Here is a 21,700-nt window from a genome sequence, read left to right on the forward strand (position 1 = left end):
GACCAGAGGGATCAACGATACCTCGGGATGGATGGATGGATGGAAACTGGCAAACTCTAAACAGGGTCTGGTGCCTGGCACGTAGTAGAGGGCATTGCCTCGGGCAGGGGCCTAGAGACGAAAACAGAGTAGAGTAGGGGATGGAGGTAAAAGGTAGGGAGCTCTAATCGGCCTCGGGAGCAACGAAGCCACACGGGATGGCCCTCCCAATCACACTCTTGAGTTTCCTGCCAACATTACCAGGAGGTCTGGAGAATAATTGCACATCACCTTTTCCCTCTGCTATCAAACCAAATAAAAAGGGACCCAAGGTGTCCCTGCACAAAACTTAACAGTGAAACACGAGGAGCCTGCCCCTACCATGAAGACTGGCAGAGCCTGCAAAGTCTAATTGTGATCCAACGCCCCAGATGCCTTGCCTAGAGAAAAGTCAATAAGCCAGCCGGTCCAAGTCGCCATGCCTCAATATTCAACTCTGGCTGTTTTCTTATAATTCTGATCATTCCGAGATGCTGGCAAGCATCAAGCACAAGTTCAAACAAAGCTTCGGCACCCAAAATAAAACCATAATAAAAAGAATAAACCGTGTAAGCCTCCTGAGTAGCAAAACCAAGAAGTGACACTCAAATCCTGAATCTAATCAGACGATGTTGTAAAAGTCAGCTCTTTATCCTGAGACTTGCAGGGATTTCTCGCTCGGCGGTTCGATTCCCCACCCTGCCAAGGAATAGTTTTATTATTATTATCATTATTATTATTATACTGAATCTGTATTCAAGGCGGGTGGTGTTCCGTGGAGACTGCGCCAAGATCCTTTCCGGACCGAGTGGGCTACATAGCTGCAAAGGGGAGAGAATTACAGACTTTCCCTTTCAGAGACTCCTACCATACTTTAGAGGCAAAGCAAAGCAGAAAATTGGAATCGTAACCAGGTAATCCCAAAATAGGAAAAGCCAGGACACCAGCCTTACACTCACAAGGAAACCCACCTGCTTTGGAGCAAAAGATCTAGATTTCCCCCCTCCCCAAAAAAATATTTTTTGAGATGTTACTCTGAAAATAAAACCAAACCATGCCAATCCCTCCCCTTTTGGGCGCTACGTGGAATCTGCTTTCTCTAAAATCTCGGGCACCCAAAACAGCTGAGAAACCAGCCTCAACCAAGAGGAGGCAGCGGGCGCGGCAGAAGCACCGATCTCAGTGCGTGTGTCATAAAATACTTTATTGAAATAAAGTCACTATCTTCGCAGGGTAAGGCGGATCGTTGGAGGAGGCATCTAGGGTGGGGTTGAGCCCCCAGAGACCTCTGGGCAGCTCCTGGCTCCCCTTCCGAACCTAGGACTCCAGAAGCGAACGGAGACCTCTAGGAGGCCCTACCTTGGAGAGTCCTTCCGGGAAGTGGCCAAGCCCCGAGGGGCGTGAGTGTGAATGAGTGTGAATGGTATGTGTTCGTGAGTGTACGCGCGCACCCCCACCCGCTAGGGCGGTTTCGCAACCTTAAATACCCCATCAGCAAGGACAGGAAAAATGTTCTCCTCTATCATAAAAATTCATCTGGAGGATCTTTTTTGGCTTCTTGATCAGGTGGTGCATTTTTTTCTTTCGTCTGTGTAATTCGGGTTCCCTTGGATTTCCTAGTGGGACCGTCTTGTGAAACAACGAAAGAAAACAAACAAACAAAATGTTTCGTTTTGGTTTTTTTCAGCAACAGATACTCTTCTCCATGCTTATGGCTGCTCCGAATAAGATCAGTCTGGTGCGGAGGAAGGAGCAGGCGGCCGAAACAACTTGATCTGTTCCCAGGCTGGAAGAGGGTGGCAAAACTGCCCCGCCCGAATGAGGCTGGAGACGTTTAGTTTGTCCTCTTGGCTAATCCGGTGCTCGGGAGGAAAAGCCAGGAAGGTAGCTTTTGGTTGGTTCGAGGGTCAGGCCACCCCCCCTCCCCTCCTTCGGTTGTGCCGCAGGGCTGAAGGATCCTGGTGACCAAACTCACTCTTCCTGGTTGACTTGGCAGGGCGAGCTGAGGTTCTCTGCCTGTTTCTCTGCCTCCTTGGCCCGCTCCTGCTCGGTCAGCTGTTCGCTGGTGGGAATGGAGTTCTTCTTGGGGCGCCCCTTAGGTTTAGTCGGGGACTCGAGCCCGCCGCCCTGTAACACCTGGAGAGCAACCGAGAAGAAGACTGAGCCTTTGCAAGCTACAGGAGGCCGAAGGAGAGGGAAGGACGACAAGTGGTTGGCTCTCTGCTCAGCCCGAGCCTATCTCCCTGCCCAGAACCCTGGAGAGAGGATTCTTAGTCTGACTGAGTCTAACTCCTCTTCCTTGTTCTCTTGGGTCGCCGAAATTCTATTGTGGATTAAACGCTGGCCGAGCCGGGTTCTGCCCTTTCCTCCCGATACTGTGTTCTTAGCTCCCTTAGTCCCTACACCATAGACTAAGCTGGAATACAGAGGCCTCCGTGCAGATAGTTTTTTTTTTTCTGAAAATATAGGTTGTTCCCGATGTAACGGGACCAGAGTATGTGCTACCAGGGTTTCTGGGAACGCCAAGAAGCTGAGGAGGGCAGGGGGCTCAACGAGGGATCCGGGGAGCTCACACTCACTATTTTCTTCCATTTCATCCTCCGGTTCTGGTACCAGGTCTTCACCTGCAGCTGGCTCAGGCCCAGTGATTCAGCGAGGTCTATTCTGTGAAAGCGCCAAAAGGGACAATAGCTTCAGGATCTCCTTTTACTCTCGAGAGCTGCTCCAGGGGAGGCAAACCCAGGAAAGAAGAGTGCGTCCCGGCCCCAGCTCCCGGCCCCCCGCCCCGTTCCTCCGCCCCACTCCATCCCCCGCAGGCTCGTGACTCTACCTGTCCGGAGTGGAGAGATACTTCTGTTTTTCGAAGCGCTTCTCCAAGCCCATGAGTTGCAGTTCGGTGAAAACCGTCCGGCTCCGCCGCCCCTTCTTGGCCTTGGCGCCTGGCTCAGCCGGGCCAGCCTCCAGCTTTCCCCGGAGGTGCAGCTCCAGAGGGAGGTGAGGTGAGGCGGAGCCCCCCTGGAGCCCGGAGCCTGCGGCTAGCAGCGCAGAGCCCAGGCCGGAGCAGCCCAGGGGCGCTAGGGGGAACTTGAAGACCGCGGCTTGCTCTGCCTTCAGAACCGCTGGTGCCGGGGGGATCAGGAGAGGAGAGAGGAGAGAAAAGAGGGGACAAGTCAGCGCCCACCCGCGGCCCCCCACGCCGGAGTCTCCGATCACTGCTAGGGCACTGCTAGGAAGACGGGCGGGGGTGTTCCCCAAAGCCCACTTCCACTGCTGCTAGTCAGTTCTGCCGCTGGGAGAATATTGGGACCGTTTTTCCCCTAAACTCCCGCTGGGAGCCGTATTATTGGGGCCACTTTCCTTAAATTCTCCGATCCCTCTCCCCCAGTAACTCTGGAACCCCGAACTAAAGTGCTCCTTCATCTGGCTCCATCACGGTCTTCTACCGTGAGATTTCTCCAAACCCTCCCTTGCTCTCTCCTCTGCTGGTAAAATGGGTGAATCCCGAAGTCTAGGATTCTGAGCGTCTCTGATTCGTGGGAAACGGAAACCAAGGGAAAAGCCAGAAGCCTGGGAGAAAACAGCGTCGTTAACTGAGTTGGGAAGAGGCAATTTGTCTTCATTTCCAAGCTAGAACCTTTCCGCTAGAATATTTACAAATAACCTTTGGAAAGGGAAGATTCAAACCTGTATGAAATCATGGGGTATGTGGATAGATATGGGTGATTGTATGTACACCTGTTTGGGAATGGGAACAGATGCCCATGGATTACTAATGTCTCTGCACATTAAGGATATATGCGTGAGTGTATGTGTGGGTCCTTTGTGAAGTGCTCTTTGTGTGTATGTGTTAAACAATCGTTACTCCAGTCAGACACTTCGACACGAAAATGCTTCGGAATTCTTCAATTGGAAATAATTTTTTTACAATAAAAACAAATGACTGGTAACGAATAATCCGCAGGTTGAATTTAACCCGTGTCTAATCTCCACGTTCCTCAGTGCTAGTCTCGAAGTTAGCAACTCAGGAGATTCCGGCCTGCCCAATCCAACCCAGAAAAGGAGATGTGTAGGGAAGTGCTCCTGTCTTTGGCAGAACAGGGGATCACTGAATAACAAAAACCTTCCTCTTAAAAAAAAAAAGGATTTTTTCATTTCTATTTCCTTGCAGTTCTCGCCTTGAAAAAAATCACTATAAACTAGTTTTAGTTTAGTATCCCTTTTCTAAATGGGTACTCCCATACTTTCCTCTGTGTCTCCCTGCCTCATAATTAAAGCTTCAGTCCCTAAAATTCTGAAATAACATCCCCGTCTTTATTTTTTACAAAAAAAGGGAATGTATCCTATACTCCAGATGTTCCGAACAAGGCTCTCATTGGATAGGTAGGAGAGAGAGGAAAAGAGCAGGGTGAAGAGAGAAAGAAACAGGAAAGAGTGGGGGGGGGAATGAAAAAGGAAAATAATAGAGCTACAAAGACATAGAAAAGGAAATGGCTTTTTCACAACCTTCTCTTAATAATATATAAAAACCTAATATTAATAGTGGACTACTAAAGTTGAACTCAATCTTGTTTCAAATAACATTTGATTATAACTATCTCATTAGAAAATAAGGCAAGCATTCCAAGGCCCCAGGACAGTCAAAACTGTTGGTGTAAATTCTCTTAGGCACCTCCAGTCCCTTGACTGTCCCAAGATGATCTAAACCTAAATGCAAGAAGTGACTTCCATTCCAAGGACCTAGATGAACCTAGATCTGGGAAATTTGTTTCCAGCAAAGCAGAGGGAGATAGAGGACATGGTTCTCTAGAGGGACTTGGACTCCTCAAACACCCATTCCTATTAGCCTCCTTCAGGAAACAAAAGCAAAGAGCTTGGGAAAGTTTTGAGGTTTAAGAAACCCTAAAGGGCTCCAGGATTTTTGGTCCAGGCCCATAGGGAAATTCAGTAGCTATTAACTCATTCCAACTTCCCGGGTCCACTCTAGACCCTGTTATAACTTGCCCTTTCATCACCGGCTGGAAGTCTTCAGGGAAGGAGTTTAGATATTTAGCAGGGTAGGCCTCAGGATGATTAAAAAATCTCATCATCTTTCTCTCACCATTTTTAAGAGACTACAACTATTTTCTTTCTTCATTTCCAGACCCTTCGAAATCAGAGGGGTCTCTAGTGACCTAACTGGGGTTCAGGTTCAACCCACTTTCTTTCCCCAGGGACTACTAATTCCTCTTTTGGCTCCCTTTGACGTGGCAAATATTGGTGGCACCTAGATCGACCCAGAATCTAAAAGCCCGAGGTCTTGAACGTCAGAGAAAGAGATTCCGAGTTCCTCTTTCGACCTCCAACTCCACTGGGGGTTGTTGAGATGGGGCAAGATGGAGCTACTGGAACCGCAGTCCCATGAGACTCTCATCCATTTCCCAGGACAATCCATGGGATCTCATGGACCAGGGAAAGATGTACCATAAAATCATGCGTGGGGGGGGGGGGATTAAATTTTCTCTCCCTCCAAAGGATGCCGTCTAAAGGTGGGACCCAGCAGGGGTTTTGAAGTCCTGGAAGAATGGTTTCTTGAGGGACCCATGGGTCTGTAAGTTGCTATGACTTTCTCCCCCACCCTTGGCTCATACAAAACCTTGGGGTTGAAGAGCTCAAAGCACTCTTAAAAATGCAGTAGGGTGACTACTAAGCAGAAAGCGCCCGATTTGTACATCCATCGGATCGGGCCTGTGTCCAAAGCTGCTGGACCAGAGGAATTGAAAGAGGGGCTCGCAGTGGGCCTGCACCTCCCCCTTCTAACTGGCAAGATGGCCAAGACAAGAGCAGGCCCTTACTGGCCTGCCAGCTCCCCAAGGACAGCGCTCGCTGGTCCAGGACTCTCTGCACCCCGATCAAGTTGGCACAGTGACCGGGCGACTCTTTCGCTAAGAGAGGGACCGGGAGGCTGGTGGATCGCAGCGGGGCAGAGCTGCTGGGTGGCTATGGCTTCCCCCGCCCGCTTGCCCAGGACCCAGCGGGCCTCCGGGGCGACACCGGGTCGTGGGCCCCCGCCCTCCCCAGCTCGGCCGCACGTACCCAGGTGGCTGTGGAAGGGCCGCGCCGAAAGCAAGGCTTGCACTCCGAACTTGAGCAGCTCCCCGGCCGCGGCGGGCGCAGCACTCTTGGCGTCCGGGGGGTCGGTGAGAATCTCCTCGATCATGAAGCTCCGGTAGCGGTGGGAGCGGTGATCTGGGAAGGCTTCGGCCGGGAAGTAGTGCGCGGCGCCCAGCTCCATGGGGCGCTGCATCCTGCTCTCCAGCCAGGCTCCGGCCAGTGCCCCCGCCGCCTCCGCTCGCTCCTCCCGCCCGGCGGGGCCCCCCTCGGGCCCTAGATGGCAGCGCTGGCCGAGGTGCCAGGGGGGCTGCTCCGGGGCCAGGGCTGGCGCCCGCTCATGCTCCCGGCTGCCTGGGCCCTCTCCCCTGCTCTGCCGGCCGCCGTCTCCGCCCCTCGGCGGGCAGCCGCCTCAGCCAGGGGCTCTCCGGCCTCCGACTCTGCCTGCCCCCGAGGAAAGGCGCACGACCGGGGGGATCTGGTGGGGAGGACTGAGTCGGGGCCCTGCAGCCTCAGCGCCTCATGCGGCCCGCGCCCCCGCGCGTCATCGCCGAGATGGGCTTTCTCCCCGCCCCTCCCGGGAGGGGACAGAGCCGAGCCTATTATATCCTTCACCTCCGGCCGAGACTTGGGGAACGGGGGCCGAGACTGAGAAAGGGGGCTGGGCAGGGGGGAGGGGGGAGAAGGGGGAGGAGGAAGAAAGGAATGGGGAGGGAAAAGAGGGCGGGAGAGAGAGAGAGAGAGAGAGAGAGAGAGAGAGAGAGAGAGAGCACAGTCCTTACTCCCCCGCCCACTCCTCGGCTGCCCAGCCCTGACTAACCAACCGCTCCGGCCCAGGGAAAGGAGAGGCCTGGTTGGGAGGAGCAGCGGGGCTGGAATAGAGATTCTCTTTCTGCTGATCTCAAAGCCAGGGAACCCATCACAGAAGCACAGGGACAGTCTCAGTTTACAGGCCTCAAGACCCCAGTCCGTCTCCCTGAATCCTTGGACCCCTGTCTCCCCCTCCCTGGGTGTCCTGGGCGAGGCCGGCTAACGAAAACATTGGCCTGTAGTTGTCCTTCGTCGTCTTCCCTTTAACGCCCCAATTCTGACTGTTAACCCAGTTTGCACAATGGTTAGCCAATTTCCTGTTCTGTTCTTGGGGTTCTGCACTGACTTGGACCGAAGCGACTTGGTAAAAAGGGGTCCTGAGCATCCGCGAGCAGAAGCTGCATGGATCTGAGCCATCGAGGCAGCGGGACTCTGAAGCTTTTCCGGGAACCGTTCTGGCCCCGGCTCTTGCTCCTTGCCCTATAAGCCGTAGCCCCGCCCCAAAGGGGAGCTACCTTGCCCACCAACCTGAGTTCTCCAAGGCAGAGGGGGCTTCCTAAGTTTCTCCAGCATTTCCAAAGGCCCCTGTTCAGGCCCTGTGGATGGGTGAGAAGGAGATTAAATCTGAAGTAACTGACTCTGACCTTTGGGCACTAGAGCCACCCAGGAGAGAGGCTGCTTAGTTACCACCTCGACGTGTGGGCAGAGCAGAGAGGTAATGCTGTGTCTGATTGACCAGGGCAAGTGCGACTTCAATGCCCAACGCAAGTTCTCTGCCCCCTAATTAGAAACTAAAGTCCAAGGTGCTAAGCCACGAGACTCTGCGCTCCAACTCAAAGTTTGGGACTCTGGAGGACCAAGTAATGAGGCGGAGTTTTCCTATAAAGGGATGATGATGTAAAGTGGGTGTGAGAGAAGACCCAGCAAACAATCCGAGACCCCTGCCTCAGCTCAGATCGGAGCCAATGGGTGACTTTTTGTATCATAGATTCAGTCCTGGGAATCCTAGAAAGAAAATCAAAAGATAGGAAAAGAAAGGGAGGATATGTGGGAGAAAAGGACGAGGGAAATAAGCGGGGTACCTCTAATCAGCTGGGGAGACCAGCATGACGCCCTTCTCTCTCTCTCTCTCTCTCTCTCTCTCTCTCTCTCTCTCTCTCTCTCTCTCTCTCTCTCTCTCTCTCTCTGTGTGTGTGTGTGTGTGTGTGTATGTGTGTATCTATTTCTGTTTGTACCCAATCAAGTCCTAAGGAAAGTGGGAAAAGGAGCTAAACCGGGGTTCTGTTGGTGATTCTACAGTCACCTGAACGGAATTGAGGAGGAACCTGTAAAGTGGGTCAGAGGCTTACCTCTGTGTTCCTGAAATGAAGGTAAGGGATAGGGCGCCAGGTGCCATTCACATCGGTTGTTGGGGAGAAAGGAGGCCGCTATCTGCTGAGAGTAAAGAGCAAAATTCAAATAAAGTCCTCACAAGGTTTCAGGTGTCAGACCTAGCTGGTGCCTTCCATGAATGAAAGACAGTCATCCTGCTGCGTATGTCTTCCTTTCCCACAGGGAAGAACCAGAGCAGACTGGGAAATGGGCAACATTTTCTGGAGCTCAGTAACTCAGGGTTCACAGAATTTTTCTGCCTTTATATCCATGTACGCCAACGGGGGTGGGGGTGGGGTAGAGAACGGTTTTCTCTTGGGTGGCTCAAATTTCAAAGTCTTAGGGACTGGATTTAGAACAAAAAAGTTGTCCACGGTCAAGTCACCAAAATGAAGGGTCTGGGACTAGCCTCCCCCAATATCTGGGGGACATTCTGAGAATCCAATAATCCTCTACTCTATCCTTCAGATTGGAAAAAGACAGAAATCTCTATTGGTAAAATTTAATCCCCTGGTGGAAGATAGTAGGAAGAGGAAACGGGGGAGAAGGGCGGCTGGGGAATGGGGAGATATATTATTGAAAGAAAACTATCTGGAGGAATGATGAGGGCAAAAGGGATTGTGACACTCCAAAATATATCACTGATTCAGTCTCAGGGAACGATCTCTCTCAGATCTGCTTCGGGGTTCCCTGATCTAATTGCCCCAGAAGCAACCTAATAATCTCGAATAGGGTCCTCCTGGGTGAATAATCCATTGAATCAACAGTTTTCCCTGTTTATTCTTGTTTCGCGATTAGTGTTGTTCAGAGACCCTCCAGGCAGAGCATCCTCGCCCAGCATAAAACCGATTGTTGGGCAAATATCCAAATTATTAGGTGAGTACTTGCCTCCGATAATCACGGAAATAATTCCAAAGTCTTTTCCTCTCTTCTGAAGAGCAGGTGATGGAGGCCTTGTAAACAGACCCAGAGTGGACTGGGGGGAAATCTGTCCGACCCACAAGGAGGCCATTCCGCAGCAAGTGGAGGAGGTTCAGAAAGGTCGAGGAAGGTTTGAATTCGATCCACATCAACCATAGTTCACATATAATGTTTGAAGATGAGCTTTGTCCTGCAGTACAATATGGAAACCGTTAGAAATGGGGGGGGGGGAGAGGAAGAGGGTAAATGTATATAAGTATGATGTAAAAAAAACAAGAAATTAACTACCCCACCCCCCAAAACAGTACCAAGTTGGTGCCTCGAGTGTAGTGTGTGGTCCTCTTGGACTCATTCTCTCGTTTGGGGAGGGGGGATTGAAATAACGGAGTTGAGAAAATAAACACCTTCCATACTATCATCAAAGTGTTCAGTTATTTCGTTTACAAGTTTAGGGAAAGATCCCGGGATTTAAAGCCAAGAGATCTAGGTTCAAATACCGCATTGCCACTAATTAGAGATGTAAAATTGATCAAGATGCTTCCACGCTTTGGGTCTCAGTTTCCTCATCTGTAAAATGAGGGAATGAATTTAAGACTCTCAAGCTTTCCAAGACTCCCTGCCTTGAATAAAACTGACATTTGGGTCCTTCCGGAGCTTCCCCTCGACAATCCAGGTCTAAATTAACCAAGTTCATTGCAAGGAATGTTTATAAGACCAACTGGTTTTTAGGATTGAGTGAGAATGGAGAGGTACATTCTTGGTCAAGGGAATGCTTAAGGCAGATGCCCGTTGCCTCTAACCTAGCTCCCAGATCCCTGTCTCTCTATTGCCAATGCTAGGTAAGGCTGATCAGAGAAACTGCCCCATCTGCTGGTACTCTCCTAACCTACCCTCCTAAAATGATCCTGCATCTATTTCCTATTTCTTCTTGCTATCTCTTCAGGTATTCGCTACTTCTCCTCCCTCACCTCCAGAGAGTGTAAACCCCTTGAGGAAAGGGGCTTTCTTTTGTTCTTCTATTTGATAGCACTATTTAGAAGTGGCAGCACACAGTAGGTTTTTAGTGAATGCTGCTTAGTTAATTATTTCCTCAAACCTACAGCGCTGGAACTCGAATAATCGTGATTTTCTTTCCCTTTCTCATTAGCCAGAACTACCAAGTTGCCTTTCCAGGTAGAAAGCTCAGGGAAGGGGGTATCACCAACTCTGTTGTAGGGGTCCCAATGACTACGATTCACCCCCATCCTGCTGTCCTGGAACCGAACTTCCCACCCAAGTTCAGCGCAGTCTGCTTCCTGGACTCCCTTCTCCAGCAGCACACCCCCCCACCCCAGTTCCTACAGTCCCCTCCTCTCCTTTTGTGCTCGGTCCCAGAGGTCCTCTTTCCCAGTCCCAAATCCTTCCGAATCAGGAACAGGGAGCAGCAGAAAAGTCCAAACCAAACTTCCCTCTAGCAACACCGGCCGGCCTTAGTGCTCTGGGCGGGCAGAGCTCGGACAAACAATCTGTCACCACCACCACCACCACCACCACCAAGAACACTACCCCTCCAGAGTCTCGCAGACCCAGAGTGGACGGGGGAATCTGGCTAGGGCTAGGGCCGCTTTTTAAGGGTGTCTCCCCTGACTCAGAGAAATGCAGAGGGCAACGACTGCTCCGATCACTGAAGCTCAAAATTCTGCACAGGTTCCTGTCCCAGAAAGCTCCGGCAGCCTGCAAACATTTAATAAACCGCCCATACCTTTTCTACCAGAGCACAGAAGTGGGTGCTCCAAAAACCCAAGCTTCCAATTTCTGTTTGGCCTGAAGGCTAGTTAGCCCACGCTGGGGAGGAGGAGGAGGAGATCGCAGTAGCCACAGATTGAAGAAATCTGAGAGAAATCTTGCAGTCCCGGCTCCCAACAGGAATGACCTCAAGGAACGGAAAGTGACACTAGTGATCTCTGAGGAATATTCCATAGTTGATGAGGCCCAGGGAGTTTAAAAGGGTTTCAATCTACAACACCCTGCCTCCATACAAAAAAAAAAAGAGTGGGAGACAGAGCGAGGTAACCGAGGCCTGCTGCGGCTGGCGGGGTGGGGTCCCCCCAGGGCTCAGGGTTCGAGCCAAGTGAGGAATAGCAGGCAGGAGACTTTAGTGAACAATCTCGTTGTCCAGTTCCTCTTATCTCGAGCCACCAACCTCAAGGATCTCAGGCCCAGTGCCAGCTTCATCAAGGAACCCGAGGGGAGAGTCGAGAACCGGGTGGTGTAGGGGGGATAGCACGTGACTGTTAATAACAAAAACTATTGGGAAAATATCTTTTTTTCCCCTCAAGTCTCTCAACAATAATAGAGCATTGAGTCCCCTAGGAGGGCCCAAAGGTTGACCAGGGTTCTCTTAAGCTTGGCTTTTGAATTGGTAACTCTGGAATGACTCGTCCACCCCACAATTTAATTTTCTCTGGGGTTCAGCAGACAGTTTTCCTCGAAATCTTTATGCGCCTCCTTCCCCTATCCTCCCATGGCCAAAGAAACCTATGTTAATCACGTCGCTTCGGGTAAAGACGTCGGAGGTGGCCTTCTAAATTGTTCAAGAGCTAACTCCAAGTTCGGAGAATTCCACTTTCGACTGAAGCTTTCAGATAATTGTCAACGAAGACCTTCCTTAATTCCTGTTGTCCCTGGGGTTCGAAAATCTGCCTTGCTCCCCAGCCTCAAGGAGAGTGGTCTCGGAATTTATCTTGCCCAAGATCCGATCTAGGGGATACAGACACAGCAGGTAATGTTGGGGGGGGGAGAAGAGGAAGCTTCCAGAGGCCCGACCCCAATTCTCCCTTCTACGAAATCTCCAGCTGTTTACCATTGGCCTTGACCTGAAAGATCTCTCCTCTTTAGCACCCCTCCCCATCTCTCTAAGGGCTGTAGGGTGCATGGTCGGGGAAAAATAGGTCCCACAATTTTCCCCCCAGCCCTTCTCCCCGACCTTCCTTTCCATAGACACTTCATATTCAGAAAACCCTCAAAATGGTAAGGATCTGTGGAAAGCGTGACATCATATGCAACCCCCCCCCTCCAATCTTTCCCCCTTTCCCCAGAGGTGAAAGAACTAACCCAGGTTTGAGTAATTTCGTCTAGAAGAGAGACGCTTGAGTGAAGTTACGTTTTTATTTACACACTCATTCAGCCAATCTGGGGGCGGACACCTGGAAGTTCAGACAGTCTGGGTGTTTTGCCACCTTGGAGAATCGTGCTCGGGCAACCTTGGGCAGGCTGCTTCTCTGTGGCGCCAAGTTTTCCCAGAGGGATCCACCTGCCCTTAGAAACACCGCCCCCCCCCCCTTCCCGGGTCACTCCCAGCCTCCTCGCGGCTTTCCGAGAGACCTTACTAAATCAGGGGGCCCCATCCCACGCTCTCAGGTCCCACGGTTCGCAAATTTGCTACTAAACAGCCTACCAATCTAGCAGTCCTAAAAAGGGGGCCTTCGCGCTGACCCGTGCCAATCCACGGAGACTTTGGCAGACAGACAGTGAAAACAGCGTTCTGGGCGAGGCGAACCAGGTTCCCAAATGAGTCGCGCTTGTTGTCGGTTAGTTTGGGACCCGATTTGGAAGGAAGAAGAATTTTTTACATCAATTGCCTCTCTGTGAAATTTGTTGGAACTTGTTACGCGTGGAAATAACGGGTAGGGAAAGGTGGGATCCAGAAGATTGACTCTCTCTGCGGATGCCAGCTTTGGGGCACTGGGAGTCGGCCGTGGGGAGTTTGGACCGCTTCACTCAGGAGCAGCGGAAAATGAGAGCTTGCTACAGCCCGAGGTTTCGAGATTGCAAACTCTCCAGGAATGAAGTCGAGCAGACTTAATCTCCATAGTAGAATTCCATCTCCCCAGTTCATTCTTAAAGAGGAGTCCGTGAGGTATACGGGAACCCCTCTCCCCAGATTCGGAGGGGTGAATTCTCCGCTGCCACATAGGAAAGGCAGAATTTGAAATACCAAGAGAATCTGCCCTTTGGCTCATTGAGGTAAAATCAATTTCAGAGAGAAAGGGAAAGTCATCGCTTTGTTTCAAAAAACTGATCTTTTAAAAAATTACTTGTTCAAAAAAGAATTGATCATTAAATCATTTTTGAATGAAATGAAATAAAATGAAATGAAATGAAAATGAAATCATTTTATCATAATAATTTTAAAACTTTTATAAATAGCACGAGGATCTAATAACGTAAGACTAGGAATTGCATCTTAACGTTTTTCGTCTTTCCTTCGTTATTAGCTAACTCGTAAGAAAGACTTATTTTAAGCAGTTTCCTTCTTATTGGTGCAATTACCTGCTTTTTGTTTCGAATCTAGATCTTTGCTCTGTATTTAGATACAAAGTTCCTCTAAGATTTCATAACCAAAAGAAAAGCGCATTCTTTTTTAAAAAATTACTCTTAAAATCATTTAATTATTTCTCTTTGTATTTGCTTAAAAGGTTTTAGAGTCCACCCATTCCTTTTTTTAAATTTAGTGGTTTTTAAAAAACTGAATTTTTAATCTCTAACTAAAGGCCCCACAATCTAAAGGTTGAAAATACACTTTCTCCCCTAAAGGGCTGGATGGGAAGACTGAGGGAATGACTGGGGACTTTGAATATTAAAACTAAGCTTTCCAACAAATAGAGAAAATATGTTCATAACAGGAGAGCAATCTATGTCTCTTTCCCGCCAGCTCCCCCTTCCCCAAATGAGCAAGATGACAGAGAAACCTAATATTCCGATTTCCACGATAAATGCGTCTCCATTGCATCAATGTAATTCAAGCAAGGTATTTGGTTAGCTGGTATGTAGCACTAAGTTTAACAAAATTAAATAGCTAAAATGGAGGTTGGTTGGCTTAAATATTTGAAGCAATACACAAACTAGCTAAAAATCAGCAAATGGAAGTAAGTGTATACAATATAAACAAATATATGTCCACCACAGAAATGGCTTACATTTCTAGAAAGGGAGAGCCGGCTTTGAAATTCTCTAAAATATTCCCTGTTTTTAAAAGCTCCCCTATGCGTTGCTGACAGATCTGAATATTCGGATTGCAATGGGCTGTTTCAAGCTGCTTTGAAATGAAGGTTCCCCCTCCCACCCAGTCCCAGCCCACACCTAACCCCCCTTTATACAGACTTCACTACCCACGCACAGGCGGATGTTCTTGAGGTACTGGAAAGCTTTTCCAAAATCAAGATTTCTCATTCTCACTCTGAGTGTATGGAAAGTTCAGATGTGAAGTTAATATGATTTACGATCGCAGTCTAGAATAACACAGTGGGGGCGAAATCCACAGCATTCGAAATAAATAGCTTATGTGATGTACGTTTCCAGGACTCTTTGGGAGACAGGAGTCTCCTTGCTTGCATCCTGCCTGGTCTTCTAAAGATGGAAAGGCAATTTGGGGAGGACGTTTAGGATTCAAGATTTATTTCCCAGGCTGCAATGAGGTTGTCCATCCTAGGGACACCTGTACTGTTATCGACCATTTCGCCTCTTTACAAGTTTATTCTCCATTAAGGTTTGGGTTTTTTTTTTTTTTTTGATAGAGGTGAGGTAGCAGGTGCAATTGAGGCCCATTGAGACTCTTCATCCTTTAAGATGGACCACGCCAGTAAGATTCAAAATTCCATAAACACTCCCACCCAACACTTGCTCCGGTAGAGGCTTCTAGGAGTACTTTCTTGGCCACCATTCCCATTAGCCACAGCATTCTCTAACTTCCTCCAGGCAGGAACCACATCATCTGTACTCCTCGGAACAAGGAAACTGCAGGAGGGTGTGGAAATGACCAATCATCAGAGCTGAATGATCTGATTTTTTTCTTTGTTCAGATTAAGAAATGATCAACAAAAGTTTTTAAATAGTATTTCACTACGGAAAGTCTAGGAAAGATGTGTCTGTATAGTGAACTACATTTATCATGCAAAGAATGGGCATATGAGAAATATGGACATATTTTCAAACTTGCTTAGATATTAATGATTATATTGTTTGTTGACTATAACAATTATGCCTGATATTTGCACATTAAATTAACATGATGCATATGCCTTATATATGCATTTTTAAAGTGCTGGGCTAAGATGACTGCCACCTTACATCAATGGACAGAAAACAATTCTTCTTCCTCTTCTTTTTCTTCTTCCTTTTCTTCTTTCTCTTCTTCCTCCTTTCTTTTCTTCTTCTTCTCCTCCTCCTCCTCCTTCATCTCTTTATTTCCTCTTCCTTCTTCCTCTTTCTTGTTCTTTCATCTTCTCCTCCTCCTTCTCCTCTCTCATTCTTTCCTTTTCCTTCTTTTTTCTTCCTCTTTCTTCTTTCTCTATCTTCTTCTTTGGCTTTATTCTTCTTCCCTTCCTCCTTCTTTCTCCCTTCTTATTTCTTTTCTTCTTCCTTCCTCTTTCTTCTTCCATCTTCTTTTTCTCTCTCTTCTTCATCTTCAGACTGAAGTTCAGAGAGGTGAACAAAATTCCTCCAGGACACATAGCTAGTTAGTAGCAGGCTTCTGGGTCTCTAATAGTGCTCTCTTCACTGTTCTCTACTGTCTGTGCGTATGACTCATTGGGGTATGGGAATTATCTGAGTCTTTAGTTCCCAAGAACTGGCTCCTTCCCAACCATTAGAAGGCCAGGGCCTTATATTTTCCTTTCTTTGTATCTATTCCCAGTATTTAGTGCTGAGCACATAAAAAGAAAGTGCTTATAAATGCTTGTAGCTGACACAATTTGCATTTTTTCCCTTTCCTTCTTACTTTTCTTAGGAACTTTCTAGGCAAAAATAAGTCCCTTATTTGCCTGACCCTATTCACCAAAGAATAAGATGAAGTATAAAACTTATGCTAGAAAATGTATTAACACAATAAATGTCTTATAACTCATACTTCCATTTCTAAAGAAATGAAGCAGACCCTATTTTATCTGTTACTGTAGAAAGTAACACCACATCTTATTCCCTTAGGCTTACTACCTAGGTGTCATCCTCAATGCTTCACTATCTTTCACCACCACCCTCAATATCCAATCTATTGCCTGCCAATTTCATCTTTACATCTTTCCAATAACCACCATAAGGCCTACTGGTGGGTTTGCTCACTTTACCTTTCTTCACTCCAATCCATCCTTCACCTTGCTACCAAAGTGATTTTCCTAAAGTACAAGTCTTACCAAGTCAACTCAATAAACCAAATCAATGCCAACTCAATAAACTCTCAAGACTTCCCCTTACCCCCAGTAGCAAATAGAAAATCCTTTGTTTGGTAAAGTCCTTCATAATCTTAGCCCCTGTTTCCCCCATTTCCAGTCTCCTTACCTTCGGACATATAGTTTTTCATTAAATGACACTGGTCTCATTGATGTTCAGTGAACAAGACTTTATTATTCAGCTCCAGGCATTTTCTCTGACTATCTCCAATGCCATCTCTCCATGCTGGGTTCACTAGCTTTAATTCCCAACTAAAATCCCATCTTTTACAACCCCTTCCATTCTAGTGCCTTCTGTCTCTTAATTATTTATTACGTATCCTGTGTATGTATGTATATATATACATATATATGCATGTATTTATATATATGTGTGTGTGTGTGTGTGTGTGTGTGTGTGTGTACAACCTTATTGTCTCCTCTATTAGATTTTGAGGTCCTTGACAGCAGGAACTGTCTTTTGCCTCTTTTTGAACAGGGTCTAGTATTAGATAAGAAATGTTTATTGATTGACTGAAGTGATTTCTCCAGGGTTATATGTTTATTCAAAAACAGAACCAGAAATAAGAATCCAGGTGACCTTCTGACTTTGCAGTTAACCTCTCTTTAATGTTTTTAAATGATTCAAATGTTTTTCACTGGTGTCCCCAACTACATTCCTCATCTTTGGAATTTTTCAGTTCCTGTTTCCAAAGGAAAAAACCCCCAAACCAGATTAATCTTTTGGAATACCTTTGGAGCATCAAAGTCTCCTCTAAGAGGTGTGTTGTTATTGACTTTTGTTTCCTTTTACATTTCCTGTTATTTTTATCTACAATGTTTATCTCACTGTTGAAATGTTGAGAAAAAGATGATGCAGATTCTAATTTTCTGGGAGTTTCCCAAAGCAAAAGAATTTTATGTAAGAATTTATGGATATATCAACAATAACTTTCAAAGACTCAAATAACAATTCTATACAGGGATAAGAAAAAGGAAAGATGTCTGAAACAACTATTATAAGTGACTTAGTTGGTATAGAAGTGTTTGTAAGAAATATCTGTTGATGTGCTTCCTGGAAATTGCTGAACCTAACACCCACAGTCTTGTGTGCTCACAGTACTCCCAGGCCCTTCTATATACAATGCATCTTATGCCATCTGCTGGCAACATTAAGCCTTGCAACTTAGAGCTATAGTGAGGTGAGATGAGTCAGATCTTAGTCATGGATCAGAAGTTCTGAATACCATCATCTATCTAGCACTGAAGGGTCAAAGTACCATAGATGTAGAACTACAATAGACTTTAGAGATTATATCATCCAAATCTTTCATTAGAATATAAGCTTCCTGAAAATAGGAGCTTTTATTTTTTTAATTTCTTAAGAAAATATATTCAGCACCTAACACAATGTTTATTAATTGATTGATTGATTAGAAATGAGGAAACAAACGTGACTTGTTTGGTTGGGGTAGTCAGTGACAGAATTCGAGTTTAAATGCTGATTCTTTGATTCTAAATACCTGGACTCTACCAACTATACCAGTTGTTTGATTTACTGGACCCTCTCCCCTCCCCAAAAATAAATGGTCATAGGTAGGAAGGGTAGAAATGGACTTTCAGTATTTTGATGTATTTTGAGAAAATGAGCAGTTGCATTTTAATTGTGATTCAAGGTTTTGTTATTTCTATGTAGATCTTAAATTCATAGAATTTTAGAATTGGAAAGGACCTTGGAATTCATCCATTTCAACCCCTTATTTTTCATGACAAGGAGGTAATTTATCTGGGGTAACCTAGCTAATTAGGGACAGAAGCCTCCAATTTGGATTTGGTTTGGGTGAGTAGTCAATGGTCATTTGAAGTCAGGTCTGATAGACAGGGGCAGCTAGGTGGTGCAGTTGATAGAGCACCAGCCCTAGAGTCAGGAAGACCTGAATTCAAATTCTACCTCAGATACTTAATAATTGGCTAGTTGTGTGACCTTGGGCAAATCACTTAACCCCATTAACTTAACTAAATAAAAAATAAATTTAAAAAAAGCCTGGTGGATAAAGTGATTACATTATTGACCACCAACTTTTTGCTTAAAAACAAACAAAAGAAGACCAAAGAAAAAGAAGGCCATATATTTTATATAACTTATGGGATGGCTCCATGTTTGGAGTTCACAGTTCTAGCAATAAAATAGAGTTCCATTTTATAGCAGAGAGAGAAGGTAAACCTTACCACATAAAATCAGTTCCCTATTTTGACTTATCTGACCAAATGACCAAAAAGCAAGGAGATAACCTTTAGGTGGAATAAGGCCTAGAGATAATAATTCATATTCATAGTTTTTTGTTGTTGTTCAGTTGTGTCTGACTCTTTGTGACCCTATTTGGAGTTATCTTGGCAAAGATACTGGAGTGGTTTGCCATCTCCTTCTCTATTTCGTTTTACAGATGAAGAAACTGAGTTACACAGCTAGTAAATGTCTGAAGATTTGAACTCAGGTCTTCCTGACTCCAGAGGTCAGCACTCTAACCACTGAGCCACCTAAAGCTTTATTATTTATCTATTACTTGCAGTACTTCTGTGGGATAAGCCAGTGTGACTATTAATGTGCTCATTTTGCAAATGAAGTAGACTCAGAGAGGTTGTTAACTTGCCTATGAGCACATGAAAGTATCAGAAACAAGACTCCATTGAGAAGGCCTCCTCTTTGAGGAACCCATTCCCCATTTTTCTTTCTATCCAATTCCCTACTTACAAGTCACTAAAATTTCCATGGAAGGAAGGGATAATGATAACATAAGGTAGGGCTTACCTGAGTTTGAGATGAACTAGTTATTTAAACATGATTTTATAACAGAATCCATAAGCCAAGTGCTTAAAACTTACATTTTTAGTTTATAGCATCAGAATTGTTGTGGAATCGAGTCACCTTTATTTAAATTCTAGCTCTTCCACTTAACAGCAAATTGGCTCTTGAGCAAGTAATTTCCTATCCCTGGTCTCACTTTTCAATATCTTTAATATGAAAGGGTTGGACTCAATTATTACCAAAGTCTCTTCCAACTCTAAACCTATGAACCATTGACCATCTACATCTTTGATTCTGATTCCCCACTCTTGTCAGAATAATCAATAACCAATTCTCTCTAGATGATAGAGTTTGCAGAATCAGCCCCTTAGCAGGATATAAGCATTAGGGAGATCAGCTTCTTGTTGACTCAGTCGTTGCTAATCTAGTTTTCTTAGTTTTTGTTTTATAATTTTCCCCTACCTTTTAATGCTTTCAAAGTTTCTACCTAGGAATTTCCCTTTTAAGGTAGCTATTTAGACACCTCCTGATTATTCAGCTAAGATCAGTAATTTATTTAATAAAAAATTAATTTAAGAATTAATTTTAAAAAAGAAATAGAGACACCATGTATCCTTAGACACATAGTGATTGGTGGAGAAAGGTGATCAGTTGTCCCTTCCCATAATGCCAGTTTAAAGAAATAGCTCTCCTCATTCCAAGTCATTCCTAGTCTTGTGTGTGTGTGTGTGTGTGTGTGTGTGTGTGTGTGTGTGTGTGTGTGTGAGAGAGAGAGAGAGAGAGGAGAAGAGGAGAGATTCCCCTCTAGTTTATTGGCATATTCATGGGGATACAGCTAAAACTATAGACCTGAAACTATAAAAATTAGTCCTGTGTTGTACTTATCAAAGCTATATTCCTAAAAGCTCCTTTTCTTTCACTGAATATGATGACTTTATTGATGGTACACAATAAAGGACTCTAGACTTCTCCCCCCTACAGGGGTGCTTTGGGACAAGGATGTGAATGGGGCACAGGATCCCTGGTAGAGGAATGCATGTTAGGGATGTGGGCTCCCCAGTGATGTAACTTTTTTTTTTGCCTGGGGATGAAGATTCATCCATGGCTTCCCATTTTATTCTTTGGAGGCCATGAAGACCATGAGGTCGACTACACGGTTGCTATAACCATACTCGTTGTCATACCATGAAATAAGCTTGACAAAGTGGTCATTGAGGGCAATGCCAGCACCTGCATCAAAGGTAGAAGAGTGGGTGTCGCTGTTAAAGTCACAGGATACAACCTGGTCCTCTGTGTAGCCCAGGCTGCCCTTCAAGGGTCCCTCTGATGCTTGCTTCACCACTTTCTTGATGTCATCATATTTGGCAGGTTTCTCCAGGCGGCAGGTCAGATCCACAACAGATACATTGGGAGTGGGAACACAGAAAGCCATGCCTGTGAGCTTTCCATTCAGCTCAGGGATGACCTTGCCTACAACCTTAGCAGCTCCAGTGGAAGCAGGGATGATGTTTTGGGCAGCACCACACCCCATCATGCCACAGCTTGCCAGAGGGACCATCCACAGTCTTCTGGGTAGCAGTAATAGCATGCACTGTGGTCATGAGTCCTTCCACAATGCCAAAGTTGTCATGAATGACCTTGGCCAAGGGGGCCAAGCAGTTGGTGGTGCAGGAGGCATTACTGACAATCTTAAGGGAATTATCATATTTCTCATGGTTCACTCCCATCACGAACATTGGGGCATCAGCAGAAGGGGCAGAGATAATGACCCGTTTGGCTCCACCCTTCAAGTGAGCCCCAGCCTTCTCCATGGTGGTAAAGACACCAGTGGACTCTACAACATATTAAGCTCCAGCATCTCTCCATTTAATATTGGTGGGATCCCACTCCTGGAAGATGGTAATAGCTTTTCCATTGATCACCATCTTTCCATTCTCAGCTTTGACAGTGCCCTTGAACTTGCCATGGGTGGAATCATATTGAAACATATAAACCATGTAGTTGAGGTCAATGAAGGGGTCATTGATGGCCACAACATCTACTCTGCCAGAGATGAGTGCAGCCCTGGTCACCAGACGCCCAATGCGGCCAAATCCGTTGACTCCAACCTTCACCATCTTGGCTCAGGAATGCGACTGACCAAGGCAGTGGATCCTTGCAGGGAGCTTGGAGAAGAGCTCCTAAAAGCTCTTTTTTGCATGGAAGTTTAGCATTTGCAGAAGGAATCAGAAAATTAGATTAAACCAGAAATTAGACCAACTAGAGCTACAGAAGCAAACATATTTTTCACACATAGCCAATGTGTGAATTCATGTTTCTTCAGCCAATAAACATTTATTAAGCAAATAGATGCCAGCTGGAATATGACTTGTGGATAGAGAACCTGGCCTGGAATCAGGAAGACCTAAGTTCAAATCCAGCCTCAGACACACCCTTAATAGCTGAAGAAGGAAATGCAAACTGCTTTGATATTTTTGCCAAGAAAACCCCATGGCCTGTATGG

General features: G+C 46.2%; 1 protein-coding gene and 1 pseudogene across 1 annotated transcript; both read right to left on the reverse strand.

Annotated features, from left to right (window-relative positions):
- Positions 1-1,214: 1,214 nt before the first annotated feature.
- Positions 1,215-6,778, reverse strand: BARX1 (BARX homeobox 1). The gene is made up of 4 exons (XM_074196061.1): positions 6,091-6,778; positions 2,849-3,137; positions 2,598-2,682; positions 1,215-2,154 (listed from the first exon to the last, which is right to left on the reverse strand). The coding sequence occupies exons 1-4, from the start codon at positions 6,299-6,301 to the stop codon at positions 1,990-1,992; spliced, it is 750 nt and encodes a 249-aa protein (XP_074052162.1). The 5' UTR covers positions 6,302-6,778; the 3' UTR covers positions 1,215-1,989.
- A 13,325-nt stretch (positions 6,779-20,103) lies between these two features.
- LOC141496142 (glyceraldehyde-3-phosphate dehydrogenase-like) lies at positions 20,104-21,384 on the reverse strand (annotated as a pseudogene).
- Positions 21,385-21,700: the final 316 nt, after the last annotated feature.

The sequence above is a fragment of the Macrotis lagotis genome, chromosome 8, assembly GCF_037893015.1.
Source record: "Macrotis lagotis isolate mMagLag1 chromosome 8, bilby.v1.9.chrom.fasta, whole genome shotgun sequence".
NCBI classification, from domain to species: domain Eukaryota; kingdom Metazoa; phylum Chordata; class Mammalia; order Peramelemorphia; family Peramelidae; genus Macrotis; species Macrotis lagotis.